At 38.9% G+C, this 27,677-nt stretch overlaps 1 protein-coding gene across 1 annotated transcript in view; it reads right to left on the reverse strand.

Annotated features, from left to right (window-relative positions):
* The window catches only part of TARBP1 (TAR (HIV-1) RNA binding protein 1), a 31,943-nt gene extending 11,899 nt beyond the window's left edge, over positions 1–20,044 (reverse strand). The window contains exons 1-17 of the mRNA XM_036380010.2: positions 19,204–20,044; positions 19,020–19,117; positions 18,130–18,199; positions 17,160–17,308; positions 16,352–16,404; positions 15,333–15,430; positions 14,123–14,258; positions 13,006–13,102; positions 12,067–12,156; positions 11,231–11,369; positions 9,610–9,706; positions 9,143–9,318; positions 5,988–6,085; positions 5,174–5,335; positions 3,386–3,579; positions 2,467–2,722; positions 2,191–2,379 (exon numbers count right to left, since the gene is read on the reverse strand). Coding sequence (XP_036235903.2) covers positions 2,191–2,379; positions 2,467–2,722; positions 3,386–3,579; positions 5,174–5,335; positions 5,988–6,085; positions 9,143–9,318; positions 9,610–9,706; positions 11,231–11,369; positions 12,067–12,156; positions 13,006–13,102; positions 14,123–14,258; positions 15,333–15,430; positions 16,352–16,404; positions 17,160–17,308; positions 18,130–18,199; positions 19,020–19,117; positions 19,204–20,044 — 2,943 coding nt within the window. The remainder of the gene's footprint in view (positions 1–2,190; positions 2,380–2,466; positions 2,723–3,385; positions 3,580–5,173; positions 5,336–5,987; positions 6,086–9,142; positions 9,319–9,609; positions 9,707–11,230; positions 11,370–12,066; positions 12,157–13,005; positions 13,103–14,122; positions 14,259–15,332; positions 15,431–16,351; positions 16,405–17,159; positions 17,309–18,129; positions 18,200–19,019; positions 19,118–19,203) is intronic.
* Positions 20,045–27,677: the final 7,633 nt, after the last annotated feature.

The raw sequence follows: 27,677 nt of genomic DNA on the forward strand, positions 1-27,677 counted from the left end.
AAGACAGGCATTGTAACTTTCCTAGTAATTCCAAAACTGAGTTATTGTTTCACTATAAGGAAGCAGCACAGCATTTACTATGCGTTTCTCAATCCTGAAATTTTTTTCAGCTGTTTCACTAATATAGTAGAAGTTCAGGACACACAAAAGAAATTTAAGGTATTTAAGTTCTAGCATAATTAACATAAGAATAATCACAAAGAAAAAAGAAGAGTGTGGCAGAAGAAATTAATCTAAAGACAACAGTGCTCTGGGCACCTTCTGTGGAAGCCCTTCTCAGTATTACCATAGCAATATTCCCTTTTTTGACTGAAAAATAACCCTTTGTTCCACCCCTTCCAACTACTAAAAAGACAGAGTGCACTGTGGTAAACAAAATTAAAATTGTGCTTCTATGACAAATCAACATCAGGCAGGTCCATATTTTCTTCTCTTTAGCTACAATTGCACAGTGGGTCAATGGCACAGGGACTGTTGAGGACTGGAATAAGAATATACATAAGTAGGCACTTGCTTGGGAACTTTATCTTCATTTTCTTATGAAGGGGCAGAAGGTGGCTCGACCAGAAGCCCTTTGTTGAGTATAGGAGACCTTCATTAGCTCCTTGATGCCTGCTGCCATGGTATGTCCCACTGCAGACAATGGGATAGCTGTCACACGGACTCAACACTCTCAACATTGGCAAAACACACCTTACATAATGCTTGAAATACTAATTGCCAAGTTAAGGCAGTAATTGTAAGAATTTAAACAGGTTTTACGATCAAGAAAAATAAAATACTAACTATAGCTCATTAGTTATTGCAACACTGAGCATACAATTAGCTGTTACAGATATTCATGAAAAGTAAAAGCCAACCAACTTCTACAACAGAAGAGATAATTTATCATCTTTACATACATTTCTTATTTTGGCCTGGGTCCACAGGGAGACTGCAAATGCAAAGTGTTTAAAATAAGGAATTGTAACATTCATTTGAATCAAGTTTTCAAAAAAAACCAAAGAAAATAATTGGGGCTACATTCAAGGTAATGAAGGCTAATACAGATATATCACAGCAGTTTTAAAAACCTAGAAAGTGTCAATTTCTGTATTTTATTAAAAGCAATTTTGCTGCGTCTGGGCTGAAAATAAATTTGAGACATTTGCTATTACTTACAGTTATGAGTGTGACACCAGGGCAGGGCTACTTATGGTGGCTTCAAAGGAAAAGTGCAACCCCTCCCAGTGTGATTGTTGTGCCAAGAGCAAAGCAGCACATGTGGTTCTAAATCTAACAGACAAATACACTGCTAGATAGTTCACAATGTATTACTAAAGTCTTGCACTCACTGTGGACTGTTCTGTACAAATATTTAATTAATACTTAGAGGGAAAAAAAAAGAAAAATCCCCAGGAAAGATTATGTAAAAAGAAACAGCTAACAACTTTGCAGTGTATAAAGCCAATAGGAACCAACACCCCAGTACTGAAAATGGTTTTCTGGACTTAATCAAAAAAAGAACACCATGACACATGCAAGAACTCTTGGAGTTCTGGCAGCTGCATAAATCTTAAAAAAGAAGAATAAAGATTGCATTTTTCTCCTTAACTCTGGAAGCAGGTCTCCCATGCGGTATTAAACTGAACTCTAAGGTGACTGTGTGTCTTTTGTTTTCTACACTTGGACTAACAGAGGAAAAGAAACCTTTAAAGAAGCAGTAAAAATGCTTTATTCAAGAGCATCTACAAAATTTTGAACTGTTCTAGCTTTTCATCTAAGACACCATTTTCATAAAGAGTAAACTATTAGAAAAAGGCATCATTTTCCCAGAATATTAATAGTTTATGACAGTTCAGGTGTCAAATCTGAAACAAAATAGTCAAGAGGAAGAGGAAGTTTATTTTTATGTAAAAACAAAATAAATGAAAAAAACTAATTTTACTGCATGCAGAAGATAGGGAACAGTCTAAAAAAAATCAAAGACACAGTACTTTTCATTTTCTGTGCCACAAGATGAAACAATATCTTTGTTTATCTTCAATCTTATTCTAAGGTCTTTTATCTTAACACTCTCAAACCTGGGCCTTTTCAGAAATGAAAAATTCACAACAATAGCTGAAGGGAAAATAAAGCATAAAGTACATTTTTACATCCACACAAAATTTATGTTCCCTTCTCAAAAAAAAAAGAATTCTTGAAACTGACCTCTTTTATTTTGGTATATGCTTGACCTTTTGCACTTGCAGCAACAGCTAGAACCTCAGTATCAAAGATGAACTGAACAAAAGCTTTTAGATTGGCCCAAAATATTAGCTGTGTGTTGCTCAAAGAGGATATAATTTTCCAAGCCAAATCAAATGCTTCTATGCAGAGAGCCTCTGATGAGTCCAGAAGCTGTAAATAAGGAGATAAAAAATTGTTACATTTAACAAAAGAAACCCACCCAAAAAACTATTAAAACTGTGCAGGTTAATATTTTACCTTGGGAACAAGGACTTTCATGCAGTCAAACACAGGTGAAACTTGGTCTGAAGGAAGAATAGACAGGGCTTCCAATGCAGACTGTATAATTTCTTTTGACCTTTCAGCCATGGACAGTGACATTACTGAAGTTTCTTCACACCCTTGAGCCAGAGTTGCAAATGAATTTAAAACAAAACGGAGGCAAATCCACTGGTCGCGAACATAGCGCGCAACAATTTTCCCCCATCCTTGAGATGTCTTTTCTTCACATAAGCTGTGAAAAAAATACTTTTCTTAAATAAATATTGTGTTAAGTTTATCCTGCACATTCCTACTCCACCAGGAAGTGCTTAACTGTACAAACTCACTGCACTACGTCAAGGTGCTAAGATTTATACAGCTCACGTGGACAAGTACATGGAAAAAAAATCTAAAAATTAAATGGTTTTTAAAGAGAAAAATCAATTATGGGCTTGTCTTACCCTGTGATAGTATTCAGTGGAAACATCACTATGTGCTGGCTGTGGTTTTTTGTTACCCAAGTATTTGGGGTTTGGCTCTCTGGCTTCCTCTGGGTTTCCCTTCCCAACAGTAAATAATTACCATTTAAACCTGCTTGTGTACATGTCATGGCTTTCTGCAGTGTACATATATTTAATCTGGCCTAAGGGTAAGCAGTGTTCATAGCTAGCTCTGGCTTCACAAAACTAGAGGACTTAACAAAAGAACCTTTGGTCTAATCAATTATGGCTGCTTTAATGTTCCAAAACCTGGATGTTAAGACAAAAGAGCAACTGAGTGAACAATTTGTGTACAGAATTCTTCCTTTTTATCTTGGCAAGAAGTTGTCAAAGAAAAGGAAAAGCCAACATCTTAACTACTGCTTCACATTAATCAAGTTTGTTCTAGAGAATTACTGAAACTTTAGCAGACATACCTATTTTTTTCTTCAATATAAGATGGCTTCTTTAATACTTCATTGAATTGAGAAAAGGAAATGAATTTCTTCAGAGCATCCACAGAAGGCAGAGATTCCAGGTGCACTTGCAGCTCCCCATCCATTATCTCACATACAGCTGCCAGTGAAGCCATGCTAGCTACTTTTCTAATTTGTTCCTTAAGCTTCAGCTCCTAAGAAACCAAATCATACATGAAAAAACACATACCAACTTCTCATATGATACAAATAACCTACTAATAACATACTTCTAATGATTCTCCTCTTGGCATCACCACAGACATCATAAGGCAGCAACTCTGCATCCTTCTACTTCTGTATTTTCTTCCCCTGAGCCTAAGGCAGCCTGGCTTGGGCTGGGGCAGCACAAACACTCACAAGTTACAAGCACTGACAGAAGCATAAATATTCTAAATTCCAGTCACTTGGGCATGAAGTGCAGGCAGTGTGGCTGTGATGGAACACTCCTCTCTTGCCAGGTAACAGTTCACACACATTGCTGGAGAGCAATTAGAAAAAAGGATGTGGGTCCAGTTATTCAGAAACCCAACACAACAGCTGAAATTTGGAATACAACACACTAGCTGCTCCAAGCACCTAAAAAAATCACAACCATGCCCTGGCTATTTTGTATGATAAACACATATATTCAAAAGAGGGATGAAATTAAAAGTCTCATTTTAAAAAATGCCAAGAAGCATATAATGCCTGTATAGTAAGAAAACTTTGATGTTATTTAAATATCTCCAAGTTACTTTGGCTGTCTAGAGCACAGGAAAGACTTTTTTCATCTGTTATTACTCAGCATTTTCTTCTTCTGAAACTGAAGCAGCTGAAGAAACCATAACGAAAATATAATTCCTCTAAATTCAAAATAAGTTGGTAAAGGCCCCCAGTGAACACTGAGTTTGAACCAGAAAATGTTTACTTTGAAACTACTGGAAAAAGTATATAATTCAAATAAATGAAGGGAAAAAAATAAAATTAAGTATTGTTCTTTGTTCCCTTAAAACACAAACCTAGCTAATTAAATACTTACAATCTTTTAAGGTGTTATTACCTGTTCTTGAGCAAAACAGTAATACCAAATAATAAGACCAAAGTTTATATTGACCAACAAATCTTGATTTAAATCTCCTTTTTGTCAGGGAAGTCATTAATGTTCCTTTACCCTCTGTAAATTTATCTATTTCAGATATGGTAGCCTAACACAGAACAATGGGACAATCAACATAACTACATGAAAATGCCAAAGCAATGCTCCGTTCTGGAGTGTCTTTTTCTCTGTATGTTCCAGGTTTGAAGTCAACAAGCACAAAAGATATTTTCATTTAACAGTTATTTGATCAGTAAGATTAGTTCATATTTGAGGAAAAAAAATCTTTGAGTACATAGTTCATGATTACAGTAAGAATTTTACTTTAGCTATATAGACTTCTAAATAATTCAATATAAAAAAAACAAAGTACTAAAAATCTTATACATTCATATTACACTGCCAAATAAAGACATGTGTTAAGGAATATATATGCACATACACACAATAGTCACACAAACTATTATTTAACTTCACATTAGATATAATATTATGCATTATAAACATCACAATAGAAATAAGCAATTATATGTTAACTTATGTTTAAAGTATGTCTATATAATTATTAATACAGAATCCAAATTCTGCATATTAGCAGAATTATTAGCATATGTCTTAATTACTACTTCTTAGCTTGTTTTATATTATTGTTGTAAATAATGTTAAATTACCTTTTCAGAATTTCTCTCCTGAAGATTACGAATAGATGCACTTATCAGGGATGAAAGGAAATTCTTGATAGATGACATTTTCTTCAAGTTGACTTTCAAGCACAAATTCATTATCTCTGGAATTAAAGCCAAGTACAGATCACAACGATCCAGGTCACCAACCTAAATGTGAGGAAACAAATGCAATCCCAATCAGTAAGAGGGGGAAATGAAACTGAAAATCAGAAAGAAAACTACTGACATGACTACTACATGACAAAACTACTAATGACAGCAGAAGGAAAACTACAACTGTCATTGCAATTGAAAAACTTTTAATTTTGGGGTTTGTTTGGGGGAGGTTATTAACTTCTAAATCTTTAAAACTGACTTTCAGATGCCATTCTCTTGATGCAACTCTAACTTTTGCTTTGCTTAAAAAGTCTCAGGTTTCTTTGGGGTAGAAACTTAGAAAACACCGGGCACAGCAATGAGCAAACAGTGTAAGATAGTCAAGTAATATGTACTAAAAGCCTCCAAACACCTAACAACTTACATCCACAGCTAAACTAGTAGATATTAAGCAGTACATGCTACTCAGGATTTCTTACGATTTAAGAAGAAACAAGAAATGCAGACTACAGACACTAAACACTACTTGTAAAGAAACTTCTTTTTTCCTTCTTACTGTGTCCATTCAAAAAAGTTAACAGAAGTGTGTCTATGCAAATTGACTTTCTTGGTGTTCAACGATTTTATATGAACTTTAGGAACACTGGTAAATCAAACTAACAAGCAAAACCACACCAAAGTATGTCTCATAATCATTACTCACAGTGCTTAACTCATTGGTAATAAGCCGCCGGAGAACAAATTCAAGAATACTCTCCACAGGTGTCACAAGAGATTTCCAGATAAAGAACAGTACTTCATCTGTGTGGAGGGAAAAAAAAGTATATACACAGAAATACAATTCCCTTAAGAATTTTATTCTATCATGCAGATTTGCTTATGTTACAAAGTTAAACAGTAACAGTACTCAAATAGCTAAAAACAACTTGAAACACCTCCGTACTCTTTCACAGTGTAAGCCATAAGGCTGAAAGAATCAAACCAGATTACATTATTATTATATTATTTCCTGAGATTCACAATGTTTTAGTGAACCAAAACCCACACAAGACCAGAAGACCACAGTCCAACTTTCCAATTTTTAATGCACACTTTTGTTCTACTCCTAATCCTCTGCACAAACAGCTTATTATTGAACTTAGGCTTGAATAAATACCAAAAGCTTTCATATGCAACAATTAACTTTATGTGAGAAAAATATACTTGTCCATTCCTAATATTTTTTGACTTGAAAACTGGTTTTGGGGGCTTGCTGGTTGTTGGTCTGGTTTTTTTGATGTTTAGGAAAAATTCATCCTTGGAAATACTGTAACCTTACAAGACTTTAGCTGAGTAGCTTCCAGGCTTAACATTGGAAATGAAAATACAAAATTATGACACAAAATGTGGTACTGTCCACAAGAAAAGGCTAGGCTACCAAGTATACCACATGTACTTAGCATTTCACAAACAATGACACAAGTTTATACACAAGGGAGGTAGGTCACTCTTGTAAAACATATTTAACCACAGACACACTGCAGTCTGTGTTTCAAGGGTAAGGGCTAGCTGAAAGCCAAGGAAATAACATGTCAGTATGAAAACAGAGTAAAATACTCTGCATGGCCACCTTGTTTTAAAAATAGCAGTCATTAGTTTCAATGTTTAGGAGAATTACCCAGAGGCTACAGCTGCTGTTTCTTTCTGGAGCTGACCCTAAGTACCATTTCAGAATAAGTTGGCTACATGAAGTGTAAGGTCTTCAAAAAGCAAAAATACAAAGGGAAGTATTTCCGGAAGTTCCAAATCCATACTGTACTTACTTTCAACATTCCCTACTATAAATGGCTCATTGGACTACATTTCTAATGCTTAAATTGTTTAGTACCAACAGCTCAATTATGTCAGATTATCATCATGTTTCATCATGAAAATATCACATCACTAAAACATCATCTGCACTTATAAAACAACATCTTCAGTTAAGCATGTTGGACATAAAACCCAATTCCTTACCAGTGGCTCTGTGACACTAGCAGAAGATAATAATTACCAAATCTTACTGTTTAAAATAATGAATCTAACAACAGTTTAGACAGCAAGAACTGCAGAAGAAAGCTGATGATTTCAGCATGCATTTCAGGCATGTCTATCGTCATAAAAATATTCTTAAATAAAACACTTCCCACTTGTAATTATTTTTGTTTTACAAGGTTAAATTCCTTTATTACTCCCTACCATTTTACTGTTTTGCATTTGACAAACAAGACTTTTCACCTCCCACTTAATCAACACAGAAACATAACTTTAGTATTGCACAGCATTAATCTTCCCACCCCACACCTCAGTCAATTCACAGCGGCACAAAAAAAATATATTTATTACTTGGTTCTCCTGTGCAGAAGGAAGAAGCACATAAACACTGTAGAAAATAATTTTAAGAAAAGCAATCATTGCTTAACGTAAAACTACAATGCAATTCAGAAAGCCTCTCAAAAGACTGATAATGGGCTGTACTGGAGCACCTCTAGGGACCTTCAAAAGGATGGGGACACTGCAGGGCTCAGCCTTGCCATACCTTGGGAACTCTGTTAGCAGAGCTCAACATGCCATGTCAGGTGTCAAAATTCCCACAGCAGGAGCAATCCATTGCAGGTACATTAGCAAGCACAAGAAAAAAGGCACAAGGAACTTATTTATTATTGATACTAAAAAATTAGCATGGGCTTGTATGTGTTTTGTAGGGGTCTGTTTCAGGCTTGTTCTATCCTTGTGCTGTACGCTGAACGCACAGTGGTAGCTTAGTGGACACTTCCAGTTTAGTTTATTTCAAGGGATCCACTTCACCAGTCAGAGAGACCATGGCCCAACATGAAATTTAACAGCCTGCATAATCAGTGCTCAGGATTTCACACAAACAGCCAAAATTTAAGGGGGGAGGGAGTTGAATGCATACAGCACTTGTTAAAATGAGGGTGGCATTTATTTTGGGACCGCACTTAGACATGTATATGAAACCTGGATATATAACCTAAAACTATTTTTGTTACAAATAAGAGCCTAGATATGGAATCTCCCCACTCCAAAACTACTCTTCTATTCCACATTATAAACACCCTGAAAAAAAATCCCAAAATAATCTGGAAGAGCAGAAATCAAACACCAAGATCCCTCCTATTCCCATTCAGCATCCCAAAATTCAATGAAAATAATACTGCAATTTCTCATTTGCTCTCAGGAAAAACATTCAGGTGTATTCTGGTTACAAACAGACCAAGTCCTCTCAAAAGGAGTAGTAAGGACTCCATAGTTTTTGTTCAAACTCTCCTGAAAGATCTACAAGTTAAAGTGCTCCATCTGTGGGGGGCAACAGTCCCAGACAGACAGATCACCAGGCTCATATTTCAAAGGGTATCCCTTAGCCTACCAGTCAACTCAGAAAATAGGATGTGCAGCAGGATCACTTTATGCACTCAGGGAATACTCTGGCTGAACCTGTGGCATCTGAGCAGGTTAGGCTGGGATTCTGTAGTTACTTTTTTCTGAAGTGTCTAAATGATTCATAGAATCCACTCATTTGCCCATAAATATTTGCAATACAGTCACACTTTTCAAATTTTAACTGATAATCTAATCCTAATGGACAACAATTACTTTCTCAGAAGGTTTCCACATTCTCAATTCCCAGTCCTTAGGACACCTGTAAGATTGGACCCACAGCTCAAGTTTTATAACAGACATGCCAGATTGCCAAGTTTTGCATTTACCACTTCTAGGCTAGTATTAGTTTGAGACTATAGCCATGAAACAGTGAAGTAGCTTAGCTGCAGTTAAGACTGTAATGAACAGAAGACACAGTAGACTGAAGATGTCACTAACCATCTTGTGCATTGGAACATTTTAACCAACGGGTCTGCAATAACTTCAAGAGAAGCTGAAGGCTTTTATCTGTTTTCAGTGTTGATATGTAAGCATTACTGCCAAGTTTCATCAAGACATCCAGAAGAGGGTTCAAGAAAGCCTCTAGTTCAATCCACTCTATGTTGCTTTTTCCACTACACAAAAACAAAAATTAAAAAGAAAGTCTTCTTCTGAGTATCTGCCTTAAGTGCTGAAGTTACTTATGGAAATAAAGAGGACACGTTTCCAAGACACTTAAGTATCTTTAGAATGTTACCCAGTAAGTCTGCAGCAACAGTTGCACAAGGCCTAAGGAATGATCAGGCTGATGGAAAGTCTACAGAGAAAAGAGGACAGCTTCCCAGCTTCATCAGGCTTCAGTGGATCCTTCAGGAGTGAGGGGATTGAAAAAGACAGAAATGTAAAACAAGATATTTCATACTTACCTGCATTTATTCTTCATCTGCTCCACATCAGCAGCCAACAGAATCATTGTTGAGACAAGCTTAGCTTCAAACCAGTCAGGCATAAAGCAATTTTCTCCTGATTAAAGATATTTTAAGGTTTCCACAGTAACTAAAAAATACCTTTGCATTAACTTCTAAAACTTCGGGGTTTGTAACTTATTTTAATAAATTAACAGTAGAAAAAACAATGCTAACATAAGTATTACTACTAATTTTTGGCATTTTTTATCTAGATGTGAATTTAAATCTATTAGTCTTTATGCTCACATAAATTTTAGGCAATATGTTACGTAGCAGTTCACAACAGACTTTTCCATTACTTTAAAAAATACATTAGCATATTCAAATTAATTTAATGAAGAACATAATTCCACTACGCTTCAGCTGAAATATCAGCTGTGATTTTGACCACAGAGCTAACCACATAAAGAACCAGAACTATTCTGTAAAGAGGAAATTATAAAAAACCTAAGTTTCTCTTTTTATTGATCTTTTATACAGAACTTCATCATCATACTAATAAAATTCTTAAATAGCAGTATGTAAGTTTGTTTCAGGGGTTTTTTAAACTGGTATGTTTCTGGCTTTGGGAATTTAGAAAACAAAACACATTTGGGAGGTCCAATTCAAGCAGCTGGACATGATTCATTTTTTTTTTTTCCCCTCTAAAGAGCTTCCTATTAGTTAAGTTTCATATAAAACTGGAATTACAAACATCACTTTTTACAAGTGAAATCCAGATGCTTGCCATGGAATTGCAGGTAATATAGGTCAAGGACTAAACAAACATGTCAGGAAGAAGGTCTGCCAAAATTTTTATCAAATTTACCCTGAAGCATGAACAGAGAGAATTTGCTTACTACTTCTCTAACAGTAAGACAATCCAGTCAAGTTTCCTGGTCTGCAGGAAGTTTCTGAAGCTATTTATGATCAGCAAATTCTGATCTAGCTTTTTTATCTCCTCTACGTATAGTATGTAGAAGTGTTCACTTTTGACTTTTTGACAATATATAACTATGTAAAATTCACTATGACTGTGAATGCCACACAAAAGCTGAAGTATTTTTAAAAAATCAATTTGCCATTCTTTTCAATGTGTCTGAAAGAAGATACAAAGCTGGCATTGTAAATAATTCAAAATGTGGCAGTGAACAAGGAAGGCCCTTTTCCCGCTATAAAAACACCTGGTCATTTTACAAAGCTCTGCTGAGAAAGGTGACAGAACCTGTGTGGGTTCACACTCCCTTGTGCTTTCCTCTGCCCCCTGCAGTCCAGAATTTTCAGACACCATCAAAAGAGTGACAGAATAAATTTAATGGACAAGCATCAGAGCAGCATTAAAACTGAACATTAAGACTTAATGTTCAATTCATACTGCAGGACTTTAATTTATGGAGGAAAGGAAATAAATATAAATTTTATTTATGGAATTAAAAAATAAGGTTCAAACTTAAAAATTGTGAATACACAGGTAGGGTAGAACTTTAACAGGTGCAATTAAAAAAAAAAAAGACATTTTTCTAAAATCTAAGGGAATGTTGTACATTTTTTTAAAATTCTCTTTAAAATGGTGGTTTTTATTAATACCCATTTAACTTACTTTCAGATGCAGGTGTCTTAAGGTACTCTCCCACAAGACTGCGCACATACTGACATAATGATGATGTCTCCTGACATCCAAAATCAGAGGTTACAGACTTCCTGAAGCACCTGTCATTCACTTGCAACCAACTGCAAAGCTGAATGAAGAACAGTATGTTATCCTTGAGCAGGTCTGGCAGCTGTGCACTGACATCACTGATTTAGCAGCAGCACACCAGAGCACTGTTAAACACAAACTCTCACATCAGCAAACCCACACACTGCAAGAGGTGCTCAGTGCACAAGCAACCTCCAGCCTTAGCAGACTACTCCCCTTTAACTACACACAGAAAAATGTTCTTCCAGAGGGTAGCTCAGAGCACCCCCAAAAAGTCAGTGGTACCAATATAAGAAAAACACCAACTCTTAAAATTAAGCAACACTGGTAAAAATTCCCTTATGTCAAAAGAGTTCCTTCCAATCAAGTGCTATCTAGTGAGACCAGCTTTTTTTTTTTAACTTGTATGCCAAAGATGAAATGTACAGCATACATGACAAGAAGACACTATGCAAAAAATCACTTTATCATTATATGGCTGTACAAGTAACCAAAAGTTATGGCTACATGATCAGCTGGCTCTAGCATATACTACATAAAAATTATTTCATCTTTGAACTTTCATTCACAGCATTTTACATCTCGCAAAGACATAAAATACATATCCTGTGAAAACTTACAATTTATAATCTCACTCCACATGGTATGCACATTTTTTCCTTTGAGATTATCCTGCCAGTGATATTATTTCTACCAGTGATGGGCTTGATGAACATAAAACCAGCTTCAGTTCTCACCTCTGTCCATAACAAGGTATCTCTCCTTAAGGACTCCTCTGGTCTAAGGGACAGAAGAAAGCTTGAAACTTCTGAGAAGGACACTTTCTCCTGAAGAAATTAATCAAGATACAATAGCTGCCAACAAAATAATAAATAAATAATACCTGTATGACAACTCAAGAAGTTTGCCTTTATCTGGCAAGTTTCAGTAAAAGAAATTCATTTTCTTTTTCATGATTCAGACTCATTTCTGCCACTTTGGGATCAACTTATCAGTACCAAGGAACAAAACTTAATTTTCCCAAGTATTAAAGTCTATCTGAAAAGAAATGAATTACTGTAAGAATAGTGCTATTCACTGGTGACACCTTTTAAATTAATGTAGGTAAGAGTGACTCATAAGTACTAGTTCTGCATTTCTAAAGATAAAATCAGACAGGTTTATAGCCACAACACACAACATGGAAGACTACTCATTTACAAAGCCAGCTATAAAACAAACAAAACATGAATACTTTGACCACTGAATAAGTACAGTCCTGCTATTTTGACAGTAATGGTAGTTTTATCATTCTGATATCACAAATACTTTTATTATTAGGAACTACAGGAAAGTCTATTTAGTTTCTATCTGCTAAAACCTGAGTTTATAGTGGAACAATATCCTGTTATGATAACTACCACATGAAAACCCTAAAATAAAACATCAACTAATAAAAACTAATGGAAAAGAATATTTCTTATGGAAAACCAAAGGTAACAGAAGCATACCACACTTACATAGTACAATTTAGACAGTCACTAAAAAAAATTGCAAATCCAGCAAGATCAGTATGAATACTGTATTAAGCAATTTTTTGAATACAGTTGGTCCTGTAAAAGTGTCACTGTGTTTCTATTACATCAAGGAAAAAGCAAAAACAAAAAATAAAACAAAACACAAAACCCCAAACTGACCACATCTGTCAAATGCATAGTTGTTTGAAGAAGATAGCACTGAGCAGCTCCACGCAATAAAATCTGATGTGTAATCATAGTACACTGGAGGACATCTCTGTAAAGAGGAAAAATACACATTGTATAAATCACACACGTAAAAATGTAAACATTTTCATGTATTTTCTAATTATTAACCATTTAAAACACATTAGATTGCATGTAACAGACATATTCTATTAAGTGTGGCACAAATACTGCCTGATCAGACCACAAACAATCCAGTACCAACATTACTGTCACATGTACTTTCAAAAACTGATAATAAAACTTGGTTGAGCACAAACCTGAAAAACCAGAGGGAGAAGAAAGAACAAAACAAAAACTAAAGGAACAATCCCCATGATCACATCAGTTCAGACTGGTAATTTAATATTAGCATTTCTATCTGTAACAAGTTACAATGTTTCCCATCAAAATCTCACTCAAGCAAAAAACTGAAACTTTCAGTGCTCTTTTATCAGCAAAGGTATATCTAATATATTTTTCTTTTCTTTGTAAACTGCTTCTATTCAGTATTCCTTCAACCACCAGTAAGATTTTATTTAAATGCTCCAATTTGATTAAACTGGAATGACAAATGATTTTTTGTAGCTCTAGGAAGTGAAAGCAGGCATTTAGGAAATATCAGTGTGATTAAGGTCCATAGTGAGGCCAAGAACTTTTAACTAGACTTTTATTTAGAAATCATTCAGTTTCCAGCATTGTGGGCTGTCCCCTGATACAGCCTCAATTGCTATTAAACCAGGCTGTAATGCAACTAGAAAAAAAGTGAAGTGTGATATGTATCAACCAGGAATTGTGGAAGACCAGGAAAAAATTATTCTAAAAAAGTAGAAACTATGAAGATCTAAAATGCAAAAACTCTGCTATTTTTAACTTCCTACAGAGATATAAATACACTGGTTCTTGAATTGCTTTCCTCTGCAAATTAGACATAAAAGAGACAGAGCCTTTAATTCCCATGCACAACCATCCCTTCAGAAGTAACAACCATGAATCAAATTCTGGCTCTGCAGACTGTGAGCACATTTCTTTGGAAAAAGGCTGTAAGAACACAATGCAGTATATATTTTACCTTAAAGCATGAAGTCCTTCAGCACCAAGTACTTTACATGCAGGAATAGATGCCAAAGCCATAGAAAGAAACAAAATAGGAACAGCACACCAATGCCTACTTGTCATCTTCTGAATAAATTTTAACAGGAAGCTGCCTTAAAATAAAATTAAACAAAATAACCCTGAGTGATTTTGTGCTTTCCAATGCTTTTAAATAACATGAACTCCAGCAGAAGAGTGTTATTGTAATTTCTGACAATTAGATGAAAGACAACAGAATAATTTCCTATTTATTTCAATTTAAAAAATCACATTCCAAAGAAGTCTGCCAGTAAGGTGATATGAGACAGACAAACAGAGAAAAACAGAAATAAACCTAATTTTGACTCTGGTCATCTGCACTAATGACCACGTTCAAGTATGTAATTTTAACTCAATTATTTTGAGTACTAAACAATGCCTTTTTTAAGTTGATATTGAGCTTGTGATATGGCTGTCCATAGTGATTCAACCAGTTAAAGAATGCTGGAAAGAGCAGAGCAATTCTCAACAAGCGACCACATCCACAGTTTGTGGAGGCAGGCTACCCACTTCAGGATTCCTCACCACAGCCCCCTGTTTAGTGATAAAATACATGCCTTGGGACAGGGCAGAGAAATAGGATATCTATGGCAGAACAAATACATACCAGGATATACCTGTAGACATAGGGTGCTGCAGAGAGCTGATTCTACCCTGATTCGACCCAATTAGACCAGGTATTAACTTCTGGTCACCTTCATTTTAGCATACCCTAGCATCAAAATTTGGAACAGTCTCAGAAATCTTCCTCCACCCAAGCTCACAATGAAAGAATCCTTACTCTGTTTCAGCCCTTGGACTGGCCCTTTTGGATGTGTCACTACACAAGTCATGACTAAAAAAGTCTGGCAGATGAAGAAAAAAGAATCTCCAAGTACTGTTCACTTCAGATCTCAGGAGCTTGTTTGGGCTTTTTATATTTCCATTAATAAGCAAATCTGTTTCATTTTGCCCCTAGAACAATTCTGTAGCTTTGTACTGCAAGGTATCTCAAAGTCTCTGAAGATCTTTTCTCTGGAAACTCCACTGTCAGGGCAACTATTCATTTTTTCTCTCAAGTAAACACTCACATGACATACCAAAAGCAGCTCCATAGTTTTTGTTTGGTTTCTTTATTTAAAAAAGATAAAGGTGAATCTGAAACGTACCTTTTTCTTCTTCTGGAAGAAGAGTGAGATAAGTAGCCAAAAACTTCTGTAACCTCATTCCCAAAGGAGGACAGGCTCCTATTGATTGACCTGGCATCCTGTTGGGTTTTAAAACATTAGTTACACCACTGGCATGTTAACAGCTTCAGGATTAGACATAACAGGTTTAATCTTTGATTTTGAATGTTTAGAATTGCCTCTAAACAAAAACAAAAGTTATTCAGTGACATTCCATGAGACCAAGAGAGACAACCTATGCCTCATGAGAAGTCTCAGGATCCTGGCTGTTAAGGATGAGCATCAGTCAAGAGATTCTACAGCTTTCCCTCAGCTTGATATTAACTGCAGCAACTTTTTATATTCTTGGTATACTCAAACATGCACCCTCCTCTACACATGCCAACTTGTTGCACCAGAAATACAGAGCTAAGAGAGGAAACTAAGATTATGAAGTATTGATTCAACACAGCTCTAACATACTGAAACACTTGGTATTTGCTTTACCTTCTGAATTCCCATCCATGTATGTCCATGGAAAGATACTGCAGACTGAGAAGAGAAATGCTTAACCGGACGCAGGAGCCTGCAGAGCTCACATTTGTCCTGCTATGTTTAAATAAAACAACCTATTTTGACTACACTTTATCCATAATCACCTAATCCAAACTATCACCAGTGACAGTCAGTTTTATCCCCCCCAAAATGAACCTATTAATCCACTGAACTCTGTTTCATGGGCTTCCCCCACCAGATCAAGACTGTGACCATCAATTCGACCAAGGACCACTGAAAATTGCAAAAAATCAAGTCTTGTCACTATATCCATACTTCATTTGTTCACAGCCACCCATCTTTCCTGAGAAACTCTCCCTGACAGTAAGTTTAACAGCACCATTTTTTATTAATGTGTTTTGCTTTAGCTAAAATTTTACCAACATACATAAGCCAGTATTATTAGAACACATTTGCAGCAATCAAAAAAATAAATAAATAACTGATTAATTAAACCAGTGGTTTACCTGCTGTACAGGGAACTTTCTGAGAGGGCATCCATTAGTGGTCCAATAACAAACTGAAAACAGAAACAAGAACAATGGTGAAATGTACAGTTTCAAGGCACTGTTACATAGAAGCTAACTAGACTTATCTCACCAGACTTTACAGGACAGAGCCAGAAATTAGAGAATGCTCTTGTTGGTGGCAAATAGTAGAAACAAAAAGGGGAAGAAACTAAAGAGAAGGGGGACCAGGACAGTAAACAAGTAAAGAGATTTTTCCACTAAATACATTTCACAGAGTATTGCAAAAGATGCAGGCAAGTAAAAAATCAGAGGATCAGGAAACAGACAGAGAAAATAGATTTAAACTTGAAACAGAAGAACGACAAAGAGCCAACACAGCTAAAAAGACTTAGGGTGCATAGTAAGGTTGACTATTTCAAGTTACTTATCAAGAGGCAGACTTAATTTGTAAAAATCAGGAATGTTAACCTCTGAGAGGAATGTTCCTATGAAGCTTAAATAGTATAATGTAGATAATGCCTTACTACAGTGTAGGCTGGCTGGACAGTCAATACACGTGACAGTAATAAAAAAAACCTTTAAGCTTTAATATTTCTTCCCACTTAGAAAATATTTTAAAGTGTGGGGTTTTTTTGTTTTATGGATACAATAATACACTGATTATGCTACAGAGACAGAATTTGTCCAATTCCAACTACTGAAGCAATTAGTTGGAACTGGACAAATTCCAACTAATTGCTTCAGTTAAGATCTGTTACAAATTAGAACATCTGTTTCTTGTGGCAAGTGACAGTAACACCCTTACCTCTGAAAAAACAAATGAATTTGGAAGATGCTTTGTTTCATAAAGCTCCAGAAAATGAAGAATTCCTTCCTTTGTCAGTGTTTTATTCTCACTCTCAAACATTCGTCTGTAAATGCACACATGCCACGATGGGTGAAACAGCCAACAACCTGTTTACAAAACAGAAATTCTTCAGAACTGACACAGAAATGACAGTGACACACTAACACATAACATACTGACAATCTGGACAATGTTATAGTCTATTCACATTTCAAAAAGGTTACTACAGCTATTAGTTTTATAAAAACACCCTGCTAAATCTAATTTAAAAATTAACAGTTCTCCAAAGTTACTCTTTACTTTATTAGTTACAAATTAAAATTACTAAAAAGTGCCACATCCTTCTTCCTGCAACTCCATTTATACCAATGTATTTACTCACACAAGTTTCACATCAATAGTCTTTCAACTTCACAAATCTCTAACATCTTTCACTACCTAGTTACATGTGCTCGTATGCCCTAGACACACTGCCTCAGCACTCGTTTTATTTATCCTCTCCCCACTTCTAACAAATTAAGTTGGGTTTTTTTTCCCCTTTTACAAAGTTGTGCAGGTGAATTGTCTCCTACAACCCCAAAAATCTCTGGCTTTATTTTCACATTAACTTAAGTCAAGCAAAATACAGTGGGAAATGACCATTTACTTGGATTTGCTGACAGAAAAATAGTATTTCAAGACAATATAGTAAGCAATAAATATATGCTAGAATTTCTTCTCAGAGCAGAGTGGCCACTGCCTATGCATGTTTGCCAAACAACCTATGTATACAGCAAACCCACAAAAACTGGAACAGCCACCCAGAAAACACCTAATTTGAGAAACAAAACATTACAGAAAGCTGCTACTGAAACAGAAGGAGAAAGCAGAGAAGTGTAACTTAACTGACTAATATTTAAGAGGTTAAGTAGAAAAAGTTCCATCTTACCTTTATCCCCTGATATGGCAAGCTCATATAAACTGTTTAGTTTTGGTAATACTGGCTTTATGACGTGGATCTGAAATGTAAATCAAGTATAAATAGTTTATACCTCAAATCCAGGAGCTGTCAGTTACTCGGACTGGAATTTACTACCAATAGCATTAATATAGCAATTGACAATAAAAGTACATTTTAAAAAACCTGCAAAGCCTGTGGTACACAACACTCAGTTGCAGTTTAGCAGTGAAAAAAACTTCAATGATACCATATTTTAAGAAAAATACTTACTAATAACCATTCTATTCCTCAGAATGGTTATTAGTAAGAATTAACAGCACATCTAAACTTAAACATTTAAATTAATAGTATCTCAGTTACAGGACGATCATGTCCAAACAGCATAAAATAACTACAGGGAGTTAGGCACACTACTAACAGTTAACATCACAATACTATACAATACTATACAATTATGGCAGCGTCAAGTCAACAGGAATCTTTCTGCCGAGTACACTGGACTCACAAAACAGTTTTAACCCAAGGTACTCCACCATATAGAGTCCCCTCTACCAAAGAGAAGCTATTAAGTGCAATCACCAGATTTTTCACTAGGCTGGTTACCTTAGTCTTGCAATTACCTGCACTCCAGGTTTCTCTCACTGCATTAACCAGATGTATCCAGATGACAGAGAAGAGCTCTGAATTTACTCCCAATGAATGACACATGCTGTGTTTTAAGTATTTAAGAGTTGAAACAAAAGTATTCCAGTTAACGCTGACTTAGACATCCTCCATCACCATAACTGGAAATACTCTGCCCTACACAAACATTCACACATGCCAAAGTGAGACAGCACGTCTGTCCAGGACGGGAACAGACTTTACAGCGCTCCTACCTGGTTTCCTTCCAAAGTTTCCATTATCAAAATGTAAGTTTCCCAAAACTGTAGGAGTTGCTCGTTCTTCTCAGCAGACCACCAGAACAGACTCGGTTCTAAGGAGAGAAGTCAAAGACAGGGGTTTCTCGCGGCCCCGCACGCCGGGCCGCGCTGCTCGTTCCCTCCGCCCGCCGGTCCGTACCGTGTCCGCCGTCCGGGGCGCAGCGCAGTTCGGCGCGCTGCCCGCCGCTCAGGTCCAGCGCTCGCTTCAGCAGGTAGCGGGCCCGCTTGCGGCACAGCCCGTCCCGCTCCGTCAGGCCCTCCTGCACCAGCCGCCAGAACCGCGGGCACAGCCGCGCGTCCAGCCCCGGCGCGGCCGGGCCCCGCGGCAGCAGCGCGTCCGCCAGGGCGCTCAGCGCCAGCAGAGCCCGCCCGGCCCGCGCCGCGCCGCCCTCGCCCAGGAGCCCCTCCCAGACGCGCGGCAGCGCCGCCCCGTTCGCGCCCAGCGCCGGCAGCAGCCGCCCGGCCACCAGCGCCGCCGCCGCCTCGCCCTCGCCCTCCTCCCGCACCAGCGCCAGCGCCGCCGCCGCGCACCGCGACAGCAGCTCCGGCTCCTCAAGCTGCGGCGCCGCCGCCACCAGCGCCTCCACCGCCGCCTCCTGCGCGGCCGCCCCGCCGCCCGCCGCCAGCTCGCCCAGCGCGTCGCGGGCCAGGCGCGCCGCCAGCGGCGCCCCGCAGAGCTGCACGCAGTACCGCAGCGCGCCCCGCGCCGCCCGCGCCGCCCGCAGCCGCTCCGCGCTCCCCGCAGCAGCGCCCTCCCCGCCCCGCAGCAGCGGCCGGCACCGCTCCAGCGCCACCTCCCAGGCCGCCCGCCGCAGCGCCTCCGCCTCGCCCGCCGCCGCCGGCCCGCTCGCCGCCAGGCGCTGCAGCAGCAGGCGCAGCGCCTCCGCCCGCTCGGCCGAGAGCGGCGCGCTGAGCGCCCGCAGCAGCGCGGCGCGGTCCCCGCAGCGGGACAGCAGCGTGTCCGCCAGCACCACCTCCATCGCCGGGGGGAGGCGGAGGAGGAGCGGCGGCTGCGCAGGCGGGGGCGGGCGGGGCCCACGAGGGGCGGCGGGAGGCGAAAACACGGTGTGATTGACTGGTTTGGCTGTGTGTGTGTGTGCGTTTCAAATATTCTACATCTTTGGGTCATAATCCGCCGCCGTGAGCGTTCCCAGCCTGGTGGCTGCTCAGCACAACCTGGCCCAGCATGGGAGGCATAGGGGAGATACCCCAGGTGCGAGCCTCTCGCTTGGGAGGGTGAAATTCCATCCTTGTGTGCCATAAAAACACTCTCTATTCTTCATGTGCGTTACAACACAACATCAGGCAGCAGTAATACACAAAATGCCCAGTTTTCCCACCCGTCAAATTTGTTCTAACCATTTATGCCAAAAGAAGTTGCTGAACAGTGTTCTCATCAGAGCCTACCAGAGGTTTGCCTGAGTGCCTTGCATCTGCCTCAGGTCAGAGGCATTCCTGGATGCTGGCTCCATGCTGTTGCCTTGCCAGAAGGGCCCAAGTCAGCAGCACTGAGGCCAGAGAACAACTCCTGCGCAGTTCAGTGTACCGGTGCAGCCAAAGCCTAACTCAGAAAATGAAGCTGATTTCCAGTGAGTGTAATTCACCACGGGAGATTACAATTCCCATGAAAAATAAACTTAGAGATCTGCACATCAAAAGTGGTGGCAGACTACTCTCCTAGAAGATGTGGTCATAGGAAAAGGCAAACCTGGAACCTTCTGTTCCTGTGAAAGCAATGGATAGCAAATTCCTGGTACAGCACAACGTGCTTTCTAATGGGTGTGGGCATTACTTTGGCCAAGATGTGGTTGATTAGAATCTAATGAAAAAGAAATACTTACTGCAAGTTTTCCAAGTGAAGTTCCACTTAATCACTCCTCTCCAAATCACATGAGTAGTCTTTCCTTTTCCTGGCTATCCATTTTCTCCAATTTTTTTTAGATTTTTTTTAATCTTTGAGATCCTACTGATTGCAAAGTCGCTGAATTTTCTTATTAGAATTGAGCCTGTACTGTGACAATATATGTAATATATTCTTGAAAAAGAAGGTGGAAATTAATTCTTTTAAACCCTCCAGCTAAAATGGTTTCCATGCACCTTACTACTCTCCATGTGTTCTGTTACACATAAATTACAGAATCTGGTAAAAGCTCAAGAAAACAGCTCAAATTATACATTTTACTCAAATGTAAAGTAAAACTTGGTACTTTGTTTCACACACACAGAAACATGTTTCATAGGAGGAATTGTTACAATGTGCTTTAGTAATCAGGATGCTTACAGTTGAAATCTCTTACATGCCATAATATATTTTGTTTTTCTATTTGTTCTTTAGTAATTTTTCCATTTCCACTTATGGCATGCAGTCTGATTAATTATGGGAGTTCCTTTTACCAGGCTTGAAACAGTGCTAAGCAGGGAATCCCTTCTTATAATAGGTTTACTCTTCCCTTCCTGGCATCTGTAACTAAATGAAGACAGGTTTCTGTCACTGCATTCACAGACAGGTTTTTGTCACACCATTTCTTTAATGGTCTGCACAACCACTTGTAATCAAAACAGAATCAAATATATTATGTGTTGTGCTGTTTCTTCATTATTGTCTGAATTCTGCTCTGCCTTTAGTTTTATCCCAGCAGGGTGCCAAATCTAAAGTCTTATTGCACCAATTTAAGCAACAACATTTAAATTTGAACTGTCCCTCTGTAGATTTTCTTATCAGACAAAAAGGGAAATCGGGCTTAGGGAGCTTCTGAGAGGAACATTATGACAACAAAACAAACAAAAACAAGCCAGAAAGGTGGATATGGAGTTAAGAGAGAGAAAATGAGCAAGCATTTTGTAATTTTCAGCAGAGTTTTGTAATTTTCAGGTGTCAAGAACCACACCATTCACACCCTCATATCACGGTTGTTAAGTGCCTTGATGGTAGCACCCTAAATTTGTGCTTTTCAACTCTGCAATTCCAACACATACCCCTACATCACCCAAGACCATGTCCTATTCTGTTTTCTCCACTTTTCAGGCTTATCCCAACCACTTCTGCCTTGTTCCTAAGCCAGCCCTGCTCCCAGGCCCCCACCCTGCCAGCTGCAGGCACCTGTAGGGTCCCAAAGCCCTTTCAGCCTTGGTTTGCTACACTCAGAATGTCCCACACCTCCCCATCTATCATGTACTCTGCACTCCTATTTATAAGGTATCCTGTATTCCCTGACCTCTCCAGGTGCCCTCCAAACTCAGCATATGGCCTAGATCAAAGGCTGAAATACCTTGATTTTTTTTTTCTTGAGAGGACATCTTGTATGTGCTTCTTATTTCTGTCATACCAGGTGTTCTCCCTCAATCAGATGAGTCTATCTTAAAAATGTAAGACTGAGGAATTGCCTGAAACATCAAAGGCAGTCCACCACAATTGCAGACAGCCCTGAAATAAATGGCCAGTCTGAACATGTCCCTTTCATGGGCCACTTCTATCTATAGGCCACAAAATGCTTCTCAGCTCCTTGTAACCCCAGATGTAGAGCTTACTTCATACTCTGCTTCCTTAGCCAGGGTCTCACTGTGTCATTTAATACTATTACTGAGCCAATGAGAGGCAGGACAATGATGAGAAATGTATTATTGTTGATTTTTATCTGAACTTTGTAACAGTACCTTTGCTGATGGTGTGGGTTTCCAGCACATGATAACAAGTTGACCAAATTTGGGTTGATTTTATAATTTAAAGGCTTTACAGTAGTAGTTTATTGGTTTTCATCAGGGCCCATAATTCTACACTAATTTTGCAATACAAGAGGACTGAGGTTCTTTCCTCAGACTCATAGTTAAAAAATCAGTGCCTTTAGTTACCTGCATATTCTTTTTGACAAATGTATACTTGTTCTTATGTATTTGCTTTCCCCTGTCATCACACTAACAAGCAATTCTGTACTAGGAAAAATTTCTGGATTATCACTCTAGTGGCTGGTTACCTTAGAAAAGGATTATGGACAAAACCACAGTAGAAACTACAGAAAATTACAGGTCCTGGAAATCCCCACTTTCAGTTTTAGAAGGATGTGTTATGCTGTTGCCATAAAGCGACTGCTAAGGTACTGAGGCACCACAGAATATTAGAACCCAGGCCAAGTCTATGTCTTTAAAAAGTTTCGTTTCAATTATGGTTTTAGATCACACAGCATCCATTTGTTCTCATGAAAGTCCCATACTACCACCTGCACATTTACAGGTAATTCTGCACAGCGCATAAGGAGGAAGGCTCAGCTCACCCTGCACCATGACTTTTTTTCCTTACAGGAGTCTGTGGGAGTGTGTTTGCACAGTGTAAGGTCTCTAGGGGACCAGGTACGTAACACAGCCTTTTCTTCCCTCTTCCACTGCATGCAGGGGAAGGAAATGGGAAATTTCTGAAAGTTATGCAGAAAATTTCCCACCACATCTCTCCCACACAATAATAACATTAAAAGCCCAGATGTGCTCCATGCAATAAACCTTACCAGTTATTATGGGTACATATATTCATGTTCTCTTCTAGATTTCTCAGTGCTGTTGTGCAGAAAACCAGCAGCACACATGGCTTTTATACGACTCTCATGCTGACACAGCACTTCCCCTCTCTGCCAGGAGAAAGGAAAAAAGAAATTTACAGGAGGTGAGAAAGGGAAATAAGTAAATTGCCTAATTTTTGACAGTTTTCTCTAAAGTCCTTGAACTCTTTTGCTAAGACAGATAGAGGCAGAAGTGTTCTAACTGAAAGAGGAAATCATTGATATGCAGCAGGAAAGCTGGTCACAACAATTTCCACAAGGTGGTTGTGCTGTTATCTCCTCATCCTCCAATGCTTGTTTCCTTTGCCTCCCCAGCCCCACAAATGATTCTTCCAGCTCTTTCACATCACAGTGCAAACATATATTAATCTTCATAACTTTAAAATGAGATTCAGCTTCTCTCTCCAGCTAGTCCCTTCAGCCATCACCTTCTCTCCCTCCTCCCTTTCATTTCTGAACTTACTACCCACATCCAGTGAGCCTGGAGTTTGTCCTCTGCGGCATCCCAGTCTGATTCATATATCCCAACCTGACTATCCTGTCTGCTGTTATTACAGTAGATCAGCTGTGATTGCTCACAAGCTACCTGTTGAGTTTCTAGCTCCACATTTCTATCCCCAAACTGCTTTATGAAAGATGAATAAACCCTTTATATTGCAAAGTCTGTATGCAGAATTTCCCCAAAACAGGCACATTCCTATCTACTCACATATTTAAAAATTACTGTCTGATCTGTTGGTGTATCACATTCACATCCCCTTTCTTGGCTTAACAAAAGCAATCTTACCCTAATTAGATCTTGCTGTTGTGAAGATCTGTTTCTTAACCTGCCATTTTGACCTTGCCACCTCTCCCTTTATGTCCCTCTGCTGCTTCCCTCTTCTGTGCTACATCAAACACATGCTGTTTCTTTTCCCTTTCCATTTCCAGACCCATTAGTCTATCCTTCCTCATCCTCTCATCTAATACCAAGACACTGACTCACACTGACCCACCCATGCTGCCAGTCTGAGTTGTCCATGTATTAGTCTTTCAAGTAAGACTTAATGTTTATCTTGTGCTAACTCCCACCTCATTTTCCTCTATTATACCCCAAACATCCCTTTGTTGTCACAGTGGCACAAATTTGAGGCAGCACATGTTCTGTGACCTTCTGTGATCCATGGCCTTCTGTGTGGACTGATAAGCTGATCCCCTCTCTGTGTGCATCTTGTCACCTATTGGTGCTGCATATTTTCCCTGGTGACAATTAGTACAGTACTATTGGTAGAGAGTAAGGGTAACACTAATTGAGATAAATAAATAAATTAACAAACCCAGAAACCATCAATGTGTCAAGCTGCAGGCAAAAGGAGCCCAATGTTTGCAAATGAACTTTTGTGAGGAGAGGAGTAAAAGGCAAATGTAAAGGTGTCTCACAGAGAGAAGTGCTATGAGAACTCTTTGTTCTCTTTCATGCACACATACTGCCCCACATACATTCAGAGCTGTTCAGACATTGAAACTCATGAAAAGTTAGTTCAGGTCCAGCAGTAGCTCCAGATTTTTCAATCAGACTCACGTCTGAAGCACTCAGACACAAGAGTGAAGCCATCATGATCTCTGCAGAACAGAAGATGGTGCTGTTGTCACTGACATGTGCCTCTCAGGTTTTTTTCTGGTGAAAAGAAGCAAGTGATAGCGAAGGAGAGGAGAGAAACTAAAAGGAAAGGTACAGGAAGAAAAGTAACTGCCATTTCTTGGATTTTTTTTCCACTGGAGAAATTTAGAAACTCAAAGGGAAGAATGATAAATGCACAGAAAACCAAAAGGACTATCTAAAAGAGCAGCTGGGAGGAGTGGAGAGGGCAGCATAGATCAGTCATATACTGGATACACTCTTCCTCATTTCTCTGAAGATACTGTAAACTACACTTAGGAAGGTGCTGAATGCCAGCAGTTCCTCAGTGACTCCATAAGGAGCTACCATTGATTGTCAGCACCTGGGATCTTCAGGGTCAGCGTGTCTCAAGCCAGTGGTTTGAAAACCAAGACATCAAAAAACAGTGGGAATTTTATAAACTAGCACTAAGTAATGGAGTGGAGAAGAAGAAAGAGCAGGATCAGGGAGGCAGGGAGGAGCTGGGAGTGCAGCACAGACCCTCTCACACTGAATCATGGGCTGCACGCTTCCAGCCTTATCAGGGCTATGCTACATGGCTTCCTTGCTTTATCTGCATGGGGAAAGTCAGCACATGAAAGAAACAGCAAGGTGTCTTAAGGACACTGCTCTTAGTGTTGTGTTGTGAGATTGTGCACATCTGTGTAAGAGATTCCAGCGTGAAATTCTTCTTTGACTGAGCAGGACAGCTACATTCACCAGAAACACTACAATATTCCTGGGCTTTTTAGGATGTTTACTTTAAAAATAAAGCCAGAGTTCAACTGTTGTAATGCTGTAAACATCCTGTGTTCAGAAGCAGCATTTAAAGACAGCTGATGAAAAGCAGTAGTGTCCAATTAAACATTCCTAATGATGGGAAGTTACAAATCTACTATGTGGTTTGTCACTGTAAGCTACAGAGGGAAAGTTAAGCTGGTAAATCTCTCCAGTTAGACTGAGTGCAGTGGAATGGTCAGGAAAAGATGAATTAGGAAAAAGAATTAAATATAATCCTTTGCCATCTGTCTTTATTTTGCAAACCTACTTGACAGGATACTACTGAAATCTGCAAACATTTTTTATCTGCTTCATGGAGCTGAAGAGCATTTGTTGTACAGACTGAAATTAAAATGCTTCCCAATAACAGTCAGCCATCCCACTTATTATCCTTGTTTGCTTTCCTTTTTAAAAAAAACAAACACTTAGTATTTTGGCTTCAGCTTAAGCTGCACCATTAATTTTTGACCTCTCTCCTTCACTAGGACTCAGAGCTGGGTGTTAAAGGCTAAATAGATTTCACTATTGGTTTTGCAGGGAAGCAAAAGGGCTGTAGAAATGTATGTAGTACATTCTTCTCCAGCTTTCAGTCTGAAGAGCATATGTAGATGTGGAAGCAGTGTGACAATTGAGAGAATGTCCATATGGTATCACAGTTTCTCCATAACAGTTTTTGTCTATAGGTCTTCATCTAGCAAACCATGTCAGTATGAGCTTATCTGTAAGCACATGCCTGAGTATTTTGCTGCCTCTGGATTTTGGTGTACAGGGGATTCTGCTGATAATGAACCAGATAAGAGGATCTACTACAGTGGGGAAAATATGCTGTAGCTTCTGCATGAAAATTTACCAGTGGCAACCCTGGGAGCCTTTAGTCTTTTTTAAGTCCTGGTGTTATTAGTGAGAATAATACTACAGGAAGGGGGATTAAAAAACCCCAAACATAAACAAAGCACACCACAAGGACCAGTCTGGTTCTTACTTATTTCCTTTGGAATACAGCAAAATGCCACCTCTTTTTTTATTGTTGTTTTTTAGCAGTGAGGGAGGGAGGAAAGGAGGAAGGAAGAGAGGACAGAGGCAGAGAGGAAGCTTTCATTTTATTTCCAACTCCTATGTATTTTTCTCTGCAAATGTGAAGGTTGGCATGTCAGTGTCCTTTCAGAATGCACAATATGAAGAGCTTCATAGCTCCTTGGCTTCAGAAAATAGAGCACTGATGATTAGCTGATTAGCTTTTCACAGATGAGCTAAAGTTAATTTGTCCCTTCTGGAAGGGTAGAGATAGCCTGCTAGGTACAAAGTTATCTTTGGTTTTCAGATCAGTGGAGGAATTCATCAGGCGCTGGTTGAGACCAAGGTTATTTCCTCAGAGGGAATTCAGATTATGAAAGACCCACACCACTGCTGCCTTCCTTCTCTCACAGTCTTTCACATCAATGGGGAGCAAGGGAAAACAGCTTTAAAATATTCTCCTTCATCCTGTACTTTAGATTACACTAGCTTAACTAACCTCACAAGGAAAAAAGCACAAATCTGTTGTGCTAAGATGCAATTTTCACATTTTGACTTGTGCATCTCACTTCAAAGAACTTCTTCCAAGTTTATTTTGAGTTTCCCATGCTAAAAATAAAGACACAGAACAAA

The sequence above is a fragment of the Molothrus ater genome, chromosome 3 (assembly GCF_012460135.2).
Source record: "Molothrus ater isolate BHLD 08-10-18 breed brown headed cowbird chromosome 3, BPBGC_Mater_1.1, whole genome shotgun sequence".
Taxonomy (NCBI): Eukaryota; Metazoa; Chordata; class Aves; order Passeriformes; family Icteridae; genus Molothrus; species Molothrus ater.